This window comes from Emydura macquarii, unplaced genomic scaffold (assembly GCF_026122565.2).
Source record: "Emydura macquarii macquarii isolate MOO-44397 ecotype Brisbane River unplaced genomic scaffold, CSIRO-AGI_Emac_v2 contig_719, whole genome shotgun sequence".
Lineage (NCBI taxonomy): Eukaryota > Metazoa > Chordata > Testudines > Chelidae > Emydura > Emydura macquarii.
This window is the reverse complement of record NW_027130856.1, coordinates 16,749,232-16,765,684: the sequence shown is the minus strand read 5'-3', so window position 1 is coordinate 16,765,684 and position 16,453 is coordinate 16,749,232. Positions and strand designations below refer to the sequence as shown.

Below are 16,453 nucleotides of genomic sequence, written 5' to 3'. Positions count from 1 at the left end.
GGCGGCAAGATTTGTCCACACAAACTGGGAAAAAAGGTTTGATGTACTCAAAAACTCACAACATTGCTGTCTCATGCCATTAATGAAAGATTATGTGTGACCCTAACCATCATACACACTACAATCACTCATCTATTACAGAGACCAGGGAGACTTGTAAAGCACATTGTTGTAAGACATCTGCATCCCCTCCATGAAAAATGTGGAAAATGCCAGAGTTTGTGAACAGAAAGTGACTTTTACCTGTGAAAGTTGGGGTATGTCAGTAATCTGACTCAATCAAATCAGAGTCAGGAATACTTAGATAGCTCAGATTCAAAGATATCAGAACCAGGGGTGTAAAAATTGGTTCTTCCTTAAAAGATCTCTATAGCACAGTGTGACCCTTCCGTGCCTAGGGCAGCCACTTGAAAATGCTAAGGTCAGGGCATACACGATCATATTGACGGTGGCCATCAAAGCCTTCGCAAAAACGTTTTTCCGCTCTCAGGTTCCCGGTTTTAATCAGGGAATAGTAGTTGGTGCATTCCTGGTTGGGAGACAGGTCAAAGGCAAACAACGTGTAACCCTGTGCAAATTCCACACGGTCATTGAGCAGCACATGATTTTTCATGTGTTTACCGGCCATCTGTACCAGATTCATGTACTCCCTCATGCAGCGCCCAGCCTTGAAATCCAGTTGCAAAGGCTTGGTGGGTATCTGTTCACCATCCACGTACAAGGCCACAAAATTAATATCATAATGTTTAAAGTGAAAGGGGATTTTAGCGTAACTTCCGCTGAAGGCGTCATTATCCACAAAACCCAGAACAAGCATTTTGGATAGCTGTCCCAGGAACAGGTTCTCCTGGTTACTGACCCTGCTGCCTGCTGGGATGCTAAACACTTTCATTTCCACACGGTCCACCAGATATTTAGCATTAGTGGTGAGCAAGGCCTCAGTGTGCCCCAGATGGACGCCCGGGGCCACCCGTACTTTCTTCACAAAAAGGGACGCTGAGACAATGTGCGGGTTATAGCCTTTGGCCACATCACCCATTAAGCAGAAGGCGTCTTTACTGTGCGTCAGTTTAATTTTCACGTCCACGCTGTTCAACAAGTTTTTCTTGAAAAAAACAGGTCACTGTGCAGATGGCCCAACAGCTCTATTGTCCTGCTCTGGGCCGTCAGATTTGCCCTCCTGACAAACCCTAGATTCTTGCCATCCAGTGCCGTGTCTTCATGTTGTCCGGGGGTGTCTTTGAAAAACAGGCCAGGGGAAAATTGCATGGCAAGGGTGTCGTCGCTGTAATTGAGCACTGCTTCTATAAAGGCCCTGTAAGGATAACAGTTGTTGCTTTCACTTATGAGGCGGTCTCCCATCGTGACATCCAGCTGGCTGAAAATAGATGCCATGGGGTAATTCACCAGGCCTACCACGGCGTCCCAGGCAAGGGTGGTTCCATCTCCCTTTATGATCTTGCAACAGAGGTACAGAAGCATGTTGTTTAAATCCATATAATCTATGCTGTTCCCGGCTATAAAGAAGTTGAGGGGGGACGCCTCCGTAATGGCCGATAGCGGCGGCACCTCGATGCAGATGCTCTTCTCGATGCTGGTCTGGGTGGGGGCTATTTGGAACAAGTTTAATTCGGATTTGGCACAATCTTCAGATCCGCAGTAAATGAAAGCCATTTTGATTGAAATATGTCTTTTTTACCAGGGGGTGAGCTTCTCCTACGCTTTCCCTTGGTCTTTCGCTTATGACTGGCCCCATGCATCACAGCCTCTCTTTTAAAGGGCTTCGGGGGACCCGGGTGTCACGGGTATGACGTGTTCCTCTTTCTCTTTCTCCTTTTAATGTACATCAGCCCCGACCCCTCCTGCACAGGTGGTTTCCCCACCTTCTCCAGAACAGCCCAGGAGACATTGCCTACCATGTCTCTAGCTATGTTTTGAGCGGCAGTTTTGACATGGGGTTTAATAATCTCTAGCCCCCTCCTCAAAAGCGGTACAGCTTTTCTGAAGAGGCTACGGAATATTCCTCCCACTCCAGCACCATACATCACGGGGGACCTGTGATAACTGGGAAGGGCGTATCCAGCCTGGGCTCTGTAATAGTTGTTGTAGATGGCGGGGTCGCTGCAATTTTTTAGGATCACCATAATGTTTTGTTTTGTTTTTTAGAAGCCTTGCTCTCTCCAGGAACTTGGGTGCAGCTTGACAATCACCTTGCTGGAGCGAAATGAGATGTGTCTGTTCTGGTCTGTCTTTATTTCAACGGCGATGGTGTTGAGGTAGTGTTTACTGACAGGGACATAATGCACTTTATCATAGGTGATGGTGACAAACTCGTTCGTTCCTCAGATGGGAACGCAGCGTAACAGGGGAACGGAAAAGTCCCCCACAAACCGGTCTTCCACAATGTCTGTGTACAGATACAAAGAGTTGAAACCTGCAGTGATGTCTGCCTAGAAGGGGATTTTATGGACGCTGCTCTTGGGGTACAAACCCAGAATATTAGCCAGCTCTCCGACCATAGAAAACGTATAAGCAACATCGGTGGTCTCAAGTCTAACTTTTCTACCCACAGGATCATAGTTCATGACCACCTCGGGTGCCCCGGGGTGACGAGCCATGGTGCTGTTCATATGATCCAGTAATTCGCGCATGGATGAGTAATAACCTTGTCATAGGACGAAATTCCATTTCTTATCTCCAAAGGTGATTTCAAAAGGTGTGTCTTAGTTGATGTTGTTCCAGCAGTGCGAGTACTGTATTTCCACTAACCGGACCTCCCAGACATCTGGGAGATCCAAGGGTTTAATTAGCTGCACGGTAAAGTTCTAGTTGGTGTTTTGGGGAAAAACTCCAAAGCTGGCATTGCTGGGCAAAGTGACGTAAAAGTCCCCATCACTCTTTTTCTTTCCCCTCTCTTTACAGGAGTAATCGTTTTCTTCTGCATCTAAACATCGCAGAGTTGAGAAGCTTCCACCCAGCTGTTAAGCTTCTTGGGCCACCCCAACCATTTCACCAACAACTGCTTTTTTCTCCCTTTTCCTTTCTCTGCTAGAACTTTTTCAATCCTGTAAACCCTGTCCCGTTTGGGGTTCACTTTTTGTAATTCTTTGGGGTAAGAAGATCCAGCAACTGTCTCACCCGCGTAATCTTTTAATTGGTATACAGGTCTCTGTCCCTTCTTTAAGGCTTCATCCACTATGAATATCTCATCAGTAAACGTTTGTTCATAACCATTTCCAAACGTTCCTTTGGTTTTAGATAGTCTCACATGGTCACCGTTTCTAAAAGGGACAACAACCAGTTTTACTTCTAAACAGTGTCTGTAAACTGTTTTCCCCACCTTCAGAGAATTTGAGGGGTTAACATCGACGGGTCTGGCGCATAGGGTTCTGTGAAAGCTCAGATTGTAACTCTTTATAAACTTGGGTAACGATGTAGCGAAAGGTGTAGCGAAAGGTAAAATATCTCCATATCCTAGATTTGCTTGTAATTTTTCAGCACGCGACCTTCACTGAAAATAGTTTTAAAGGCCTCGGCTACTTCGCGGCCTGTCTTGTTTTTGAAGCGTAAGGCCCAGGCATATTTGGATAGACTGTCTATCACTGTTAAGATGTACTTATAACCGCTGTTGTGTTTGGCGAACCTTTGCATATCCACCAAATCTGCCTGCCACTGCACGTCCATGTCTGAAACAACCGTCTTGTTTCTTTTAAAACATATTCGAGCCGGTTTGTATAAAAAGTAAGCATCCTGGTCCCAAAGCCAGGCTGTTACCACTCCCCTGTTCAAAGTTTCACTATGCTTTTTGGCCGCTTGAAAAAGAGAGTTCACCCCTCCAAAGCTCCCAATCTCCCCAGGGGTATTATATTTTTTTTTTAAAGACTCGCCTGTGTTGACATGGCTGTCACTCGTAACACCTGTTTACTAACACAAGTATGGAGGAACATGGTCACGCTGACAAATTTAAACAATTTTTATTAACCGAGAGATTTTCAGAAAAGAAATAGTTGTAAGTCTCTACAACTTGGCTTTTGTTTTTGTTTTTAGATCTACACGACCCAGATCGGTTACTAACGCCACCACGCTCCCCATCCATGCTCATTCCTTTACCTGCGCCGCATCTTTTCCTTTGGGCTGTGCCACCGGCGACTCCCGCGAGCTGCCTTCTTCCACGGGGACGGACAACGTGAGGCCATCAGGCTCGTCGGGCTGCCTCACAGTTGCTCAGGTTTCGGGTTCTGGCGTGTCGAACAAAGGCTGAGCTAAAGGGCTGTCCTCAGAACTGTCGCTGGTGCAGCATTTTCTCCACAGACAGTTAAAGGCCCCAGGAGCCAAAACAACTTCTGAAGGCCTCATGGGAGTGGTGAAGGCATGCATGTTCTTCTCTTGGCGTTTTTCCACGAGCTGTGAACCACATGGTCTCGAAAACAAGATGCTTTAAAGGCCCCAGGATTTCCAGGGGCGGTGCTGCCGCCCAACTAACCATCAAGCCCCAGAGATTCCACCCCATCCCCGATTGGTATACCTTTCCCTTCTGGGATGGCTTAAGCCCGCTCTGATTGGTGGAGGGGGCTCCCCGCTCCTCCTCATGCCCTATCTGGGCCAATCCTGCTCTCGGCGTGAAACGCACGCTGATTGGCGAAGGGATTGCACCACCCCTTCCGGTCAGGTGGCCATCTGGGGTCCAATCCCGCTCTCGGAACGGTCCTGTGGGGCAAATCCCTCTCCCATTGGTGGGGAGCGGGTGGGAGACATTCTTGGAGGGGTCGCACCACCCGCTTCCAGTCAGGTGCTCATCTTGACCTGGAAGTCATAACCCGAGGCGGGACCGGATGTCAGGTGACCAGTTGGACGGGACTTCCGGTGACAGGTGGGCAGATGGGGCGGAACTTCTGGTGACAGGCGGGAAGGGATAACTTTTGATTGATGGTAGGCCCCTTGTACTACTCTCATTTCAGCGCAAAAGAGGCATCTCTTATCTAGCAGCCACTGCCTGGATGCAGCCCACTCCTCTGTCTCAGTCAATTGAACATTTATCATTTTCCTGGAGGTTCTAATGAGGGGCTGAAACCATTCCAGGATCAGTGGAACCATTTTTCTCATAAATAACTTCATTTTGTTTTGAAACCTCTCTGAACCTTGCCTCCAGCTGAGCTATCATTAGCATGAGGTCATTAGCTGTGTTTGTGTGTGTACTACGTACTACAATATCTGACTACTCCTGATCTATTACTTTACACAGGGAAAATATAACCCTGGCAAAAAGAGAGCCACTACAAAAAGGGTAGCAAGAGTGGTACCTGGCAGAATGAATGCTGTTAATGTGACATGAGCCTGAGCCAATGAGTGCATTCCACAACCATGTTCATCTCAACATATTCTTCCCCTTTGGCCTTCAGCCTTGTTCCCAAATGGAAACCACGATTTATGTGAACATGTAAGACAGACCTCAGGCAAAGAACAGAGGCAGGAAAAATAATGCTAATTTAATTTACTTGTTAATTACATTTCATATCTGATTCATCTGAGATACATAGTGGAGTGGAATTAACATGAACACAGAGCCAAACAAAATCGCAGGCGCTTCTCTCTTTTTGTTGCATAGAACTGAAAATGAGAATGAGGAAAAGGGACACTTTGAAGCATTTTAGTATGGAGATGAGAGATTCAGTTTGCTCCCTATCTATAATCTCTGGTCTCATCTTCCACACCAGAAATGACCCATAACTGCTGATGGGTGAGGGCAGCAACTTCAGCGGATGTTACTGAGCATGCTCAGTCTGTGTGAACATGTTCAGTACAAGGCAAGCTGCAAATCTGGGGCGAGGGGGGGAGGCACACGGCCCCACATGCCCTCCCCCCCGTCACCTCTGTTCCACACTCGCTCCAACCAATCCCTTCATCCCCCCCCTTCCCCACTCTCAGCTTTTTTTGCTACAATGCTTCCTATTTCCACAGTAGATTTCCTGGGCAAGGTTCAAGGTATCCTTGAATGTTCTCAGTACAGGACCTGAGGGAACCACAGATGATTTTAAATCACCTTTGTGCCCCTCCAAACAATCAGACTCAGGGTTGTTTTAACTTATGCCAAGTTCCCTAGGCACTCAGAGCCTACCATGCTTCCTTTCCCAGGAGAAGCCCTGCACCAGGGCATTAGGGAAGGCAACCAAACCAGTTTGGTGCCCTCTGGAGATTCTCCTTTACATAAATGGGATCTTGGCTCTGCTCATTTTATAGCTGAAAGAGCAGCTGAAAGCAGCTGTAGCAGGGCTGAGAATCTAGGCCTCTACCTTCACCCCATCCAAATCCCTCCCTTAAACTAATTTCTTCAAGCAAGTTCTCCTCCTTGCTTTCCGTCATTAACAAGACTCAGATGCTCCCTGTCCTGAATTGTTGTCCAGTGTCTGTTTCTGATCTTATATAGATTGTAGTCACTTTGGGGCAGGGAACATTTCTTATCGACAATGATGAAGCTCAGTGTAAGTCAACAGCACCTATTATATGGATCAATGTTATTTTTAACAGTAGCTAGTCATAAACATGAACCAAAAAAAAAAATACAACCCCAAAACCAAGCCCAATATCGTTTCTTCCACTGGTCAAACTGTGAAGCTTCTCAGATGTCAATTAGCACGTTGGTTCAGCAGCAGCATAATAATGAATTCATTAGTGGGTGAGGAATTGTGGGATAGTCTCCTGAATGCAATTGGAATCCTCAGAGCTTTCTTAAAAAGGCAACTGGATAAAGCACTAGGAAATGCACATAGGGGAACAATCCTGCACTACAAGAATAAAAAGTGTCTAATACCTTTGTCTTTTATAGTGCCCACAATGACCCTTACCCTGCCCCTCTCTGGCATGAGAGGAATCGACAGCCTCCTCCACATCATATACCACTCACTCAAACCATTACCTTCACATTTGCCAATATCAGAGATTCAGTTTCTTCCCCACACCACAGGATCTGCAAGCATCGACAGCTGACCCAACAAGGGTAAATAGATTTTAAGGCCAGAAGGAAGATCATTGAGTCTGACCTCCTGCATAAACACAGGCCAGAGAATTTCATCTGGTTACTTCTGTATTGAGTTCTCTTAGCGCTAAAGACCACAATTCAGCAAAGCACTAAAGCACAAGTAGTGTCGTTGAATTTACTGAAGCTACTCATATGTTTAAAGTGCCTCACTGAACCAGGCCTTAGTTAGGCTACATAAATATATCTGTTATGATTCTTAACAGTAAAAACACCAAGTATTATGGTCACTGTTCCAAGGCCCTTTTAAGACCTTCGTAGGCCCTAGGCACACTTGCCTCCATAGGCCCCCCGACCAAAATAACTAATTTGAATTTAAGCTATTAATTTAAGCACATTAATTGCGAGGTTTTGTGTCCCCTATTTATGCCACTCTGAGCAAAATGTCAAATAAAAATTGTTCAAAATTGAAACCTGCATTTAATGCATTCCCTTTTGCTAATATTGTAACCATATTCCTTAAAAGCTTTGAAAATTTTAAATCTTGTCACAGAATTAAATTTACAATGGATATATGTAATAATATAATAGTAATTTGTACCTTAGATAAATATACTTAATTTAAGAAGATATGAATTTTGATTTTATCGTTTGCTTTTCAAATTTTCGGATAAATTTTATTTTAGTTCACAAAACTTTTTGTAGGCCCTGAAAGTTTTGTAGGCCCTAGGCACTGTGCCTATTGTGCCTAATGAATAATATGGCCCTGTACTGTTCTTCATAGAGGAGGTAAAACCCATTCTGGGTAGCGTAAGACTGTCATGTACAGAGATGGACTAAATTACATAAAAGTTCTCTTTCATATCCATTTCTGTGACTTGTGGAAAAAAGGGTTTCTGAGAGAGAATCCTGGCCCTGGGCTAATGGAGCATTGCCAGACATTTTACATATAAGAGACACATAAATGAAAAGTTATTTAGAATGCTGCATTTATCCGGCAGCTTAGCTAGTGTTATAGATGTGAACTGTATGATCCCTGGGTTATGACTGGTGTCACAGTGGAATATACAACAATGGACATCTGTTCTGATTATAGTTAGAGCAAGAGGAGGAGGTTGGGTGTCAGGAATAGGAAAGGGAGCGGGTGGGTGCTCTGTGTGAGGAGCGAGGGAAGCTGCTGAAACTCAGTGGTGGGGGAAGTGTTGGGGCCCTACCTGCTCCCTGGCCTGAAGCTGGGTGCTGCGGTGGCTGCTTCAGCCTCTCTGTGGCCCTCTCTCGTTTATACCCCCATGCACGAATGCATAGTTTACAGGGACCGACATGCAGCCGACATAGTTCAGACCCCACAATTTTTCCACTCGAGATGCTAGCCCCCTCTATCCCCCTCCCCAAGTTCTGCTGCCCCTGTTTCCAGGATAAAGATATAGCAAGAGCTGATACTCCCTTTCTACTTTAAAGATTAAACAAGGCACGGGGGCCTTCAACTCTTATTACTGACATTCGGATAGAAACTGAAGATTATATACAGTTAGTTTATACTTGTCAGCACACACTTACAAATGCTCCCATGCCTTTTCTCAACTAGAGAGACAAGTGAATTGTATTTTGTTTGCCGTACATACATTATTTCAATTTAAAATTTAAAAAAGTACATCAAAATATAATCAGTTGAGCTGTAAACTCCAATCAGTTGCAGAAACTGGTTGAAAAATCATTTGCCCTTTACCTTGAGAAGTATTTTTCCTAAGCTGCCAAATAGCTATCACCAAAGACTTCACTAGATTATTTACTAGTCCAATATCTGTCAGAGAACAATTAGGTTGTTAGTTCCCTGGCATTAGGCCTCCATTAACATTAGTTGAGCTCCCTAGAATAATTTCGGATTAAATACTGACCCCACTGATGTTGATGGGAAAACTCCCATTAGCTTTACCTGCCCAAGGATTTAGCCTTTGATGTGTAGAAAAATTATGATTTTACTGCATATCTATGAACAGAAATTATCTGCACTAGCAGAAGCTACACAGCAAGATAGGAAAATCACCCAGTGTGTCTGACAACCCAATCAGTTATGAGCATTCAGTACAAACACCCTACTCCCCCCAGTTAAAGTATCAATTTTCACTAGCTCTTGTACACATGTATCTCCAAAACACACAAACAGTTCACGCCAATGCATCTGCACCCTAGCAAGGTTGACACGCCCTAGGATGTAATGCTTGCCAGCCCAAGCACGTGCACTTGTGTGGAACTGCATGCTGGCATATATGTGCCACATGTTATTCTTTTATATATATATTTAAAATCCACAGGCCCAGATCCTGAGCTGAAGACATTGATCACTCAGTACAAAGGTGGCTTTGAGCCATCTTTATATTTTCTCAATCCTGGGGCTATCTAAATAGAGGGCTAGTTGCTGGCATTTAGAACAGCCTGCAAGAAAGACATCAGTGCAATATTGTGTGGTCAACTCTCTCTCTCTCTCTCACTCACTCACTCACACACACACACACACAGAGTGATTGGAGAACATTATGTTTCTGCCGACACTGGCCTAGTGATGTAATAATTTTCCCTTTATTTTTCCCCATGCAAGCCAACTTTAGGGTGTCCTATAGGGATTGGTATGATGGGTCTTCCTAGGTCAGGAAAGAGGTTCTAACCTTGCCGTCACACACAGCATGTTTCCAATAGGCTATCCAGATGGAAAGCGTTAGTTTCTGTGCATTAATGCATTAATACAGTCGATGTCTGGACTTCACTGTTAGGTTAAGAGTTAAACTTTTAGTTATTGGATCCCTTGTGGGATATAAACTATCATTATCAGATACATTTTCTTTCCATTATACTGTAATAAAATCCTCCTTGAAATATAAATATATACATTTCCTCCGAGGCATCCTATTTGCTAAAGAACATGGTGGAAATCTAATCTCCTTTTAATCAATAAAACACCAAATGATGCTTCTATTTAATGCAAACTTCGCTCCTTACCATGTAATGAACCCGTTTCTATTAAGAACACAGCCATTAATGGAATAAGTAATGAGTTACTACTATACCGCTGCTACATTCAGGTTCCTCTTAGTATTTCCATTACGAACGCTGCTATTTAAGGGTCTGTAATTCACTGAGCGTTGAAGTTTTGTCTATAAAATCTCATTCCCTAGCCTGTGGGTTTTTTGTTGTTTTGATCATTTTGGATTTTAATTCCTGCTCAGTCACAGACTCACTGCATAACACTGGCCAAATCATTTAACCTTCTTGAGCTTCAGTCTCCCCAACTGGAAATTTGTGTCAAAAAGACCTGACAGAAAACTAAGTGTTGAACTGATCTGAACTTTAAACTAAGTTTAAAAAGGGGGCAATGGATAGCCCAGGGGACTGATAAAAGCAAAAGTCTCTGAATTCCATTAAGACAACAGTTTGAATCCAACCTAAATCAGTAATGAAAAGAAAATAGAAGTAGACCATTTCCAAAAATAAGAATTAAGAGGTATAGTTAGTGCTGGTCAAACCATTCATAAGAATGGTCATATTGGGTCAGACCAATGGCCCATCTAACCCAGTATCCCATCTTCTGACAGTGGCTAGCTTAGCCAGATGCTTCATAAGGAATGAACAGAAAAGGGCAATTTAGAGTGATACATCCTCTGTTAGCCAGTCCCAGCTTCTTACCATCAGGAGTTTAGGGACACCCAGCACATGGGGTTGCGTCCCTCACCATCATGGCTAATAGCCATCGATAGATCTATCTTCCATGAACTTATGTAATTTTTTTTAACCCAGTTATGCTTTTGGCCTTCACAACATCCCACACGACAATGAGTTCCACACCTAAAAAGAATGGCTCAGGTATGGAAATCTCCCTCACATCCTCTGCAATGAAGACCAATGCAAAGATTTCATTTAGCCTTGTCCTCCTTGAGTGCTCCTTTAACATCTTGATTGTCCAGTGGCCCCCCTGACGGTATGGAAGGTTTCCTGGCTCTAATGTACTTACAAAAATAATTGCTGTTAGTTTTGGTGTCTTTTACTACGTGCTCTTCACTTTTTTTTTTCGCCTGCCCAATTATACTTTTACACTTGACTTGCCAGAGTTTATATTCATTTCTATTTTCCTCACTAGGATTTTACTTCCAATTTTTAAAATTTGCCTCCAACTGCCTCTTTTACTCTGATGATCAATCATGGTGGCATTTTTTGTTCCTCTTATTTTTTTTCTTTCTTTCTTTTTTTTTTATTTGGGCTGTATTTAGTTTGTGCCTCTATTGTGGTGTCTTTACAAAGTTCCCATGCAGCTTTCAAGCATTTCAGATGGTTCTTTTTAATTTCTGTTTAACTAGCTTCTTCATTTGTGTATAGTTGCACTTTCTGAAGTTAAATGCTACTATGGTGGATTTCTTTGGTCTTTTCCCCCTACAAGGATGTCAAATTAAATTACATTATGCTCACTATTATTGAGTGGTTCAGTTATAGTCACCTCTTGAACCAGAACCTGTGCACCACTTCGAACAAATTCATGAATTGTCTCTCCCCTTGTGCTTTCCAGAACAAGCTGTTCCAAGAATCATATTTATAACATATAAACAGCTCTAATTTTGGCTAGAAAATGTATATATATTTTAGGAACTTTCAGATGTACAATCATTTGTGCTACAGTCCAGGAAACTTTGGGATTTACAAACATTTCATGAATAGCTAGCAAAACAAATAATAGGAACTCATTAACCGCAGCAAACTAAACTCAGTGTTGTTATTTTCAAATACGTTCATGAATTACTTTATGTAAGATTCAACGAGATCAAAGTAATCAGCCAGATCCTTTGCTCGGTGGCACAAAGGGGCTTGAAGCTGTCTCATACAGGCTACTGAAGTTTCCTCCAGCTTGGCAGGAACACATAGCTACTGAGCAGCTGCCATGGCCATCTTCACACCATCTGTTTCTTCCCTCTCATCTCCCACCAAATGCACCCTAGGACATCAGGGCTGGATTCAAGCAATCTGGGGACCTCGGCACACTGTAACAATGGGAAATCCCATAGGTCCACCCCTTACTCCACAGATTCATAGGGTTTAAGGCCAGAACAGACCGTTATATTATCTAATCCTACCTCCTGTATAACACAGGCCATTAAATTTCACCAAGTTACCTCTGTATTAAAACCAGTAACTTGTGTTTAACTACAGCATAACTTCCAAAAAGGCATCCAGCCTTGATTTGAAGACATCAAGAGATGGAGAATCCATCACTTCCCTTGGTAATTTGTTCCAATGGTTAATTACCCTCACTGTTAAAAATGTGTGCCTACTTCCAATTGAAATTGGTCCGGCTTCAGCTTTCAGCCATTGGTTCTTGTTGTGACTTTCTCTGTTAGATAAAAGAGCCCTTTTATACCGGATATTTTCATTCCATGAAGATAGATCTCAATCTTTTTCCTCCCCCATAGAGTAAACAGATGGAGTTCGTTGAGTCTTTCACTGTGAGGCATTTTCTCCAGCTCTCCAATCATTTTGAATGGTCTCTCAAATCAGTAGGTGGAGCGATAGGAGCTCCTTCCCCTACTAGATAGGCAAGACAGAAGAATGGCGTTCCTCTGTCCATCACCCCACCCCCAATAGCAACAGTGATCCCCTCTAACCTGCTCAGGGAGGTAGAGATGGCAGCAAAGGGTTCTGCAGTACTGAATCCAGGAGATAGAATGTATTTGCTTTGCTGAGAGAGCAGGGCCTCCTGTCACATACAACATCCTCTGCTAAGATGGAGATGGCAAGGTCCCCCAAGCCCTGGGTCTTCAAACAAAAAAACTGAGATGTACAAGCCCATTCAGACTTCCTAGAGCTATTGTTTTAGGCCGTCTGCACACTCCGGCAGATGTGTCTGCATCAGTTACATTTTCAAGCTTTTTTTCCCCACAGCCATGAGTGCTGGAAACTTGCTTTTATTGAAAAGGAAAGGTCCAATTCTGATAGCGATCATGTGACTCCAGGAGCTGAGGCACAGGCCTATGGTGTCCATGTTTTAATCCAGCCCTGTTGAGCACAGGGGGCATGTTGAGATGGAGCACACAGAGCTTTTACCCAATCCTTGATCAGCACAGTGGTTCCCAACACCACTGTACCTTTCCATTCCTTCTCCCTCCATGACCAAAGCCAACTTTCCCTTCCTCTGATCTTGGGACCACTGGGGGTTAAAATGAAGCAGCCTAAATGGTAGATTTCTGGTCTTGACTTTTTTCTCCTAAAAGAACATTTTAGCATACTCAGGATTATATTTCCTGATTTCATTTCTTCTATTGCTCCTAGGAGGTTGAAGCTATACTTATAGCTCCTTCTTCTTATATAGATTACTAGCAATTTATATAGATTACAACCTCTGCCCTAAACAGCTTATTCTTTAAGTAGACAAGCTAGATAAAAGTCTTACTTTGTACAGATGGAGAACAGAGGCACAGAGAAGTTAAATGAGCTGCCCAAGATCACACAGTCTGGGGCAGTAACTGAACCCAGATCTCCTGAATCCCACTCTAGTGCCTTAATCACAAAACCAGTCATGTAAGTGACGTTTAGCAGGGATAATCTGTGCCACCTGACGTAACGATTCCTGTTAAAATGACTGTATGAATCTGAAATTTTCTGTCCATTCCATTAGCTTCTCCTTCCAGAGACTCAATGAATAAAGAGTTAAAAGGAGGGTAATATAATTAATGTCAATCAACATGGGTTTATGGAAAATAGATCCTGTCAAACTAACAGTATCTTTTTAGGATATTACAGTTTTGCTTGATAAAGGTATTATTGTTGATGTAATATAATTAGACTTCTATAAGGCATTTGACTTGGTATCTCATGACATTTTCCTTAAAAAAATAGAAAGATATAAAATTAACATGGCACAGATTAAATCAATTTAAAACTGGCTATATTTCTAGTGGGGTCCCACTGAAATCAGTTCATGGGCCTACACTATTTAATATTTTTAATCAATAACCTGGAAGAGAACATAAATTCATCACTAATAACATTTGCAGATGGTAAATAATGAAGAGGACTAGTCACTGATACAAAGTGATCTGGATCACTTGATAAACTGGGTGCAAGTAAACTATATGCATTTCAATACAGCAAAATATAAAGGCATGCATCCTGGAACAAAGAACATAGGCCATCCACACAGGATGGGAGACTGCATTCTGGGAAGCAGGGACTCTGAAAACAATTGGGGGGTTGTGGTGGATAATCTGCTGAACATGAGCTCCCGGTGTGACATTGTAGCCAAAAAGGCTAATGTGATCCTTGGATGCAGAAACAGGGGAATCTCAAGTAGCTGTAGAGATAGCACTGATGTGACCACTGCTGGAACACTGTGTCCAGGTCTGGTGCCCACAGTTCAAGAAGGGTGTTGTTAAATTGGAGAGGGTTCAGAGAAGAGCCACGAAAATGATTAAAGGATTAGAAAAACATGATTTATACTGATAGAGTCAAGGAGCTCAATCTATTTAGCTCAACAAAGAGAATAATAGAAATGTAGGACTTGAAGGGAGCCGGAGAAATCATCAAGTCCAGCCCACTGTTCTGTGGCAGGGCCAAGTAAACCTAGAATGTCCCTGACAGGTGTTTGTCCATGTTGTTTTTAAAAGTTTGCAGTGCTGGAGACTTCATAACCTCCCTTGGAAGTCTACGCCATTGCTCAACTACCCTTCTAGTTGGCACAGGAGTGTCTTCACTTAAGTGATACAGAGACACAGCATTTTAGGTATTCACCCACTCTCAATTTAGATCAAAATTTTTGCTTTTAAATAGTCAGTGATGACAGTTTGGGAGTCCCAGCTATAAGTGTTGGGTCCAGTTCTGATCTTGCATGAGTGTAAATCATAAGCAACTCCATTGGAGTCAATGGAGTCACACTGCTGCAAAACTCAGGTAAGAGTCAGATTGTGCCATTCCTACTCATGCCAAGCGGTACCATATTATACACATAACCCCACTGAAATCATTGGCATTACTTGCATAGCCAGTGACTACTTACTGTAAGGGTGGCAGAATCCGGCCCTAAGTGAGGTCATAATCAGACTCATCTAACTTGTTTCTAAATATATGCTGAGGGAATTCCTCTTCCCATAGCATCACCAGCCTTTAAAAGTGGTGTCATTAAGAGAGACATTAATTCAGGGCTCTCATAGTAAACTGCTTTGTAGGCAGATTTTGGGGGGAGAGGAAGACTTCCTTCCCAGGACACAATATATTGAGTTCACTGGGTCAAGAAACATTGAAACATTACAGATGACCCCAAGCCAAAGACTGCACATACCACTTGCATCACTGATTATTGTCAGGAAAGGACACAGGCCCAGGACAAAAGGCAAAGCCAGCAAGACAATGTGCATTATGCTTTGAAGTGACTGCATGACCTGATTGATTTTGCACTCCCCCAGCCTTAACTCTCCCTGTGTTGTCATTCTAGACTGCAAGTTCTTGGGACCTCCATCTATACCCCTGGCTCTGTATTAGCCAGAAATAAACAACATTTAAACTTTAAAGCAAAGGAGAAAAGAAGAAAAATGCAACACCCAGCCTTAATAAAGCTACTCAAGAAATACTTCTCTCAAAAGCCCCCATTAAGCAAACAAAGAGAACAAATTTTGCAACCTGCCCCGAAGATCAGCAAGTTTAGGAGCTTTTTGGACCAAGATAGATTTATTGAAAGTGGTGTAAGTTAGCCAAGAAACCTGGAAAATTGCACAGAGGGGTTCTTTTTGTTTGTTTCTTTCTTTCTTTCTTTTCATATAATAGAACTGAATTTGAGCCATTTTCACACACAATTAATCTTCCGTTTTTGGAATGCAAACAACATTTTTGGGAAAATTCTTTTTTGCAAAACAGGTAGCTCTGCACGTGTGAAGATACTCAAAATATCACTAACAACACAGAGCTCAGCTCACTAGACTCCATTCAAAAGGAAAGGGTTGGTGGCTGGTAAAGGTGAAGAACCTCCATCACCACCAAACAAAAATTCTTGTTTTTCACCCAAAATTTTGCATTTTTTTCCAAAAATCTCAGTGTTTCACTGAAAGTTTGGAATTTGAAAAAAAATGTGGACAAAACTGTAATTGCAATTAGAACTAGTCATAAAAAGGAAACATTTGGTAAAATATTCATAAACAAAAGTGCTTGAATTCAATGCCTTGCACTTTGTGCAAGCACATTCATCATTTGCCAATACTCATATGACCATTCATGAAAGATCCACAAAGCCCAAAACTTTCACAAATTTTTACCAGGATGAGTATTATTTGATGTTTGATATTTTCCTAAGAGGTTTTATTTATTCATTCAGCAATCACACACCATGAGTAATGGATAGTCAAACACTTCACAAACTCACTGGCTGAAAATTATTTTTCTGAAATATTCACTGAATCCCTTTAGTCTAAATTCATATAGAGTTAATAGGACAAAAAACAAAACAAAAACATCAAT

The 16,453-nt window shown here is 42.6% G+C and overlaps 1 protein-coding gene across 1 annotated transcript; it reads right to left on the bottom strand.

The window, feature by feature from the left end:
- Nucleotides 1-394: 394 nt before the first annotated feature.
- Nucleotides 395-1,674, bottom strand: LOC137149192 (uncharacterized protein F54H12.2-like). The gene is made up of 2 exons (XM_067542551.1): nt 1,190-1,674; nt 395-1,088 (listed from the first exon to the last, which is right to left on the bottom strand). The coding sequence occupies exons 1-2, from the start codon at nt 1,672-1,674 to the stop codon at nt 395-397; spliced, it is 1,179 nt and encodes a 392-aa protein (XP_067398652.1).
- Between the last annotated feature and the right edge of the window lie 14,779 nt (nt 1,675-16,453).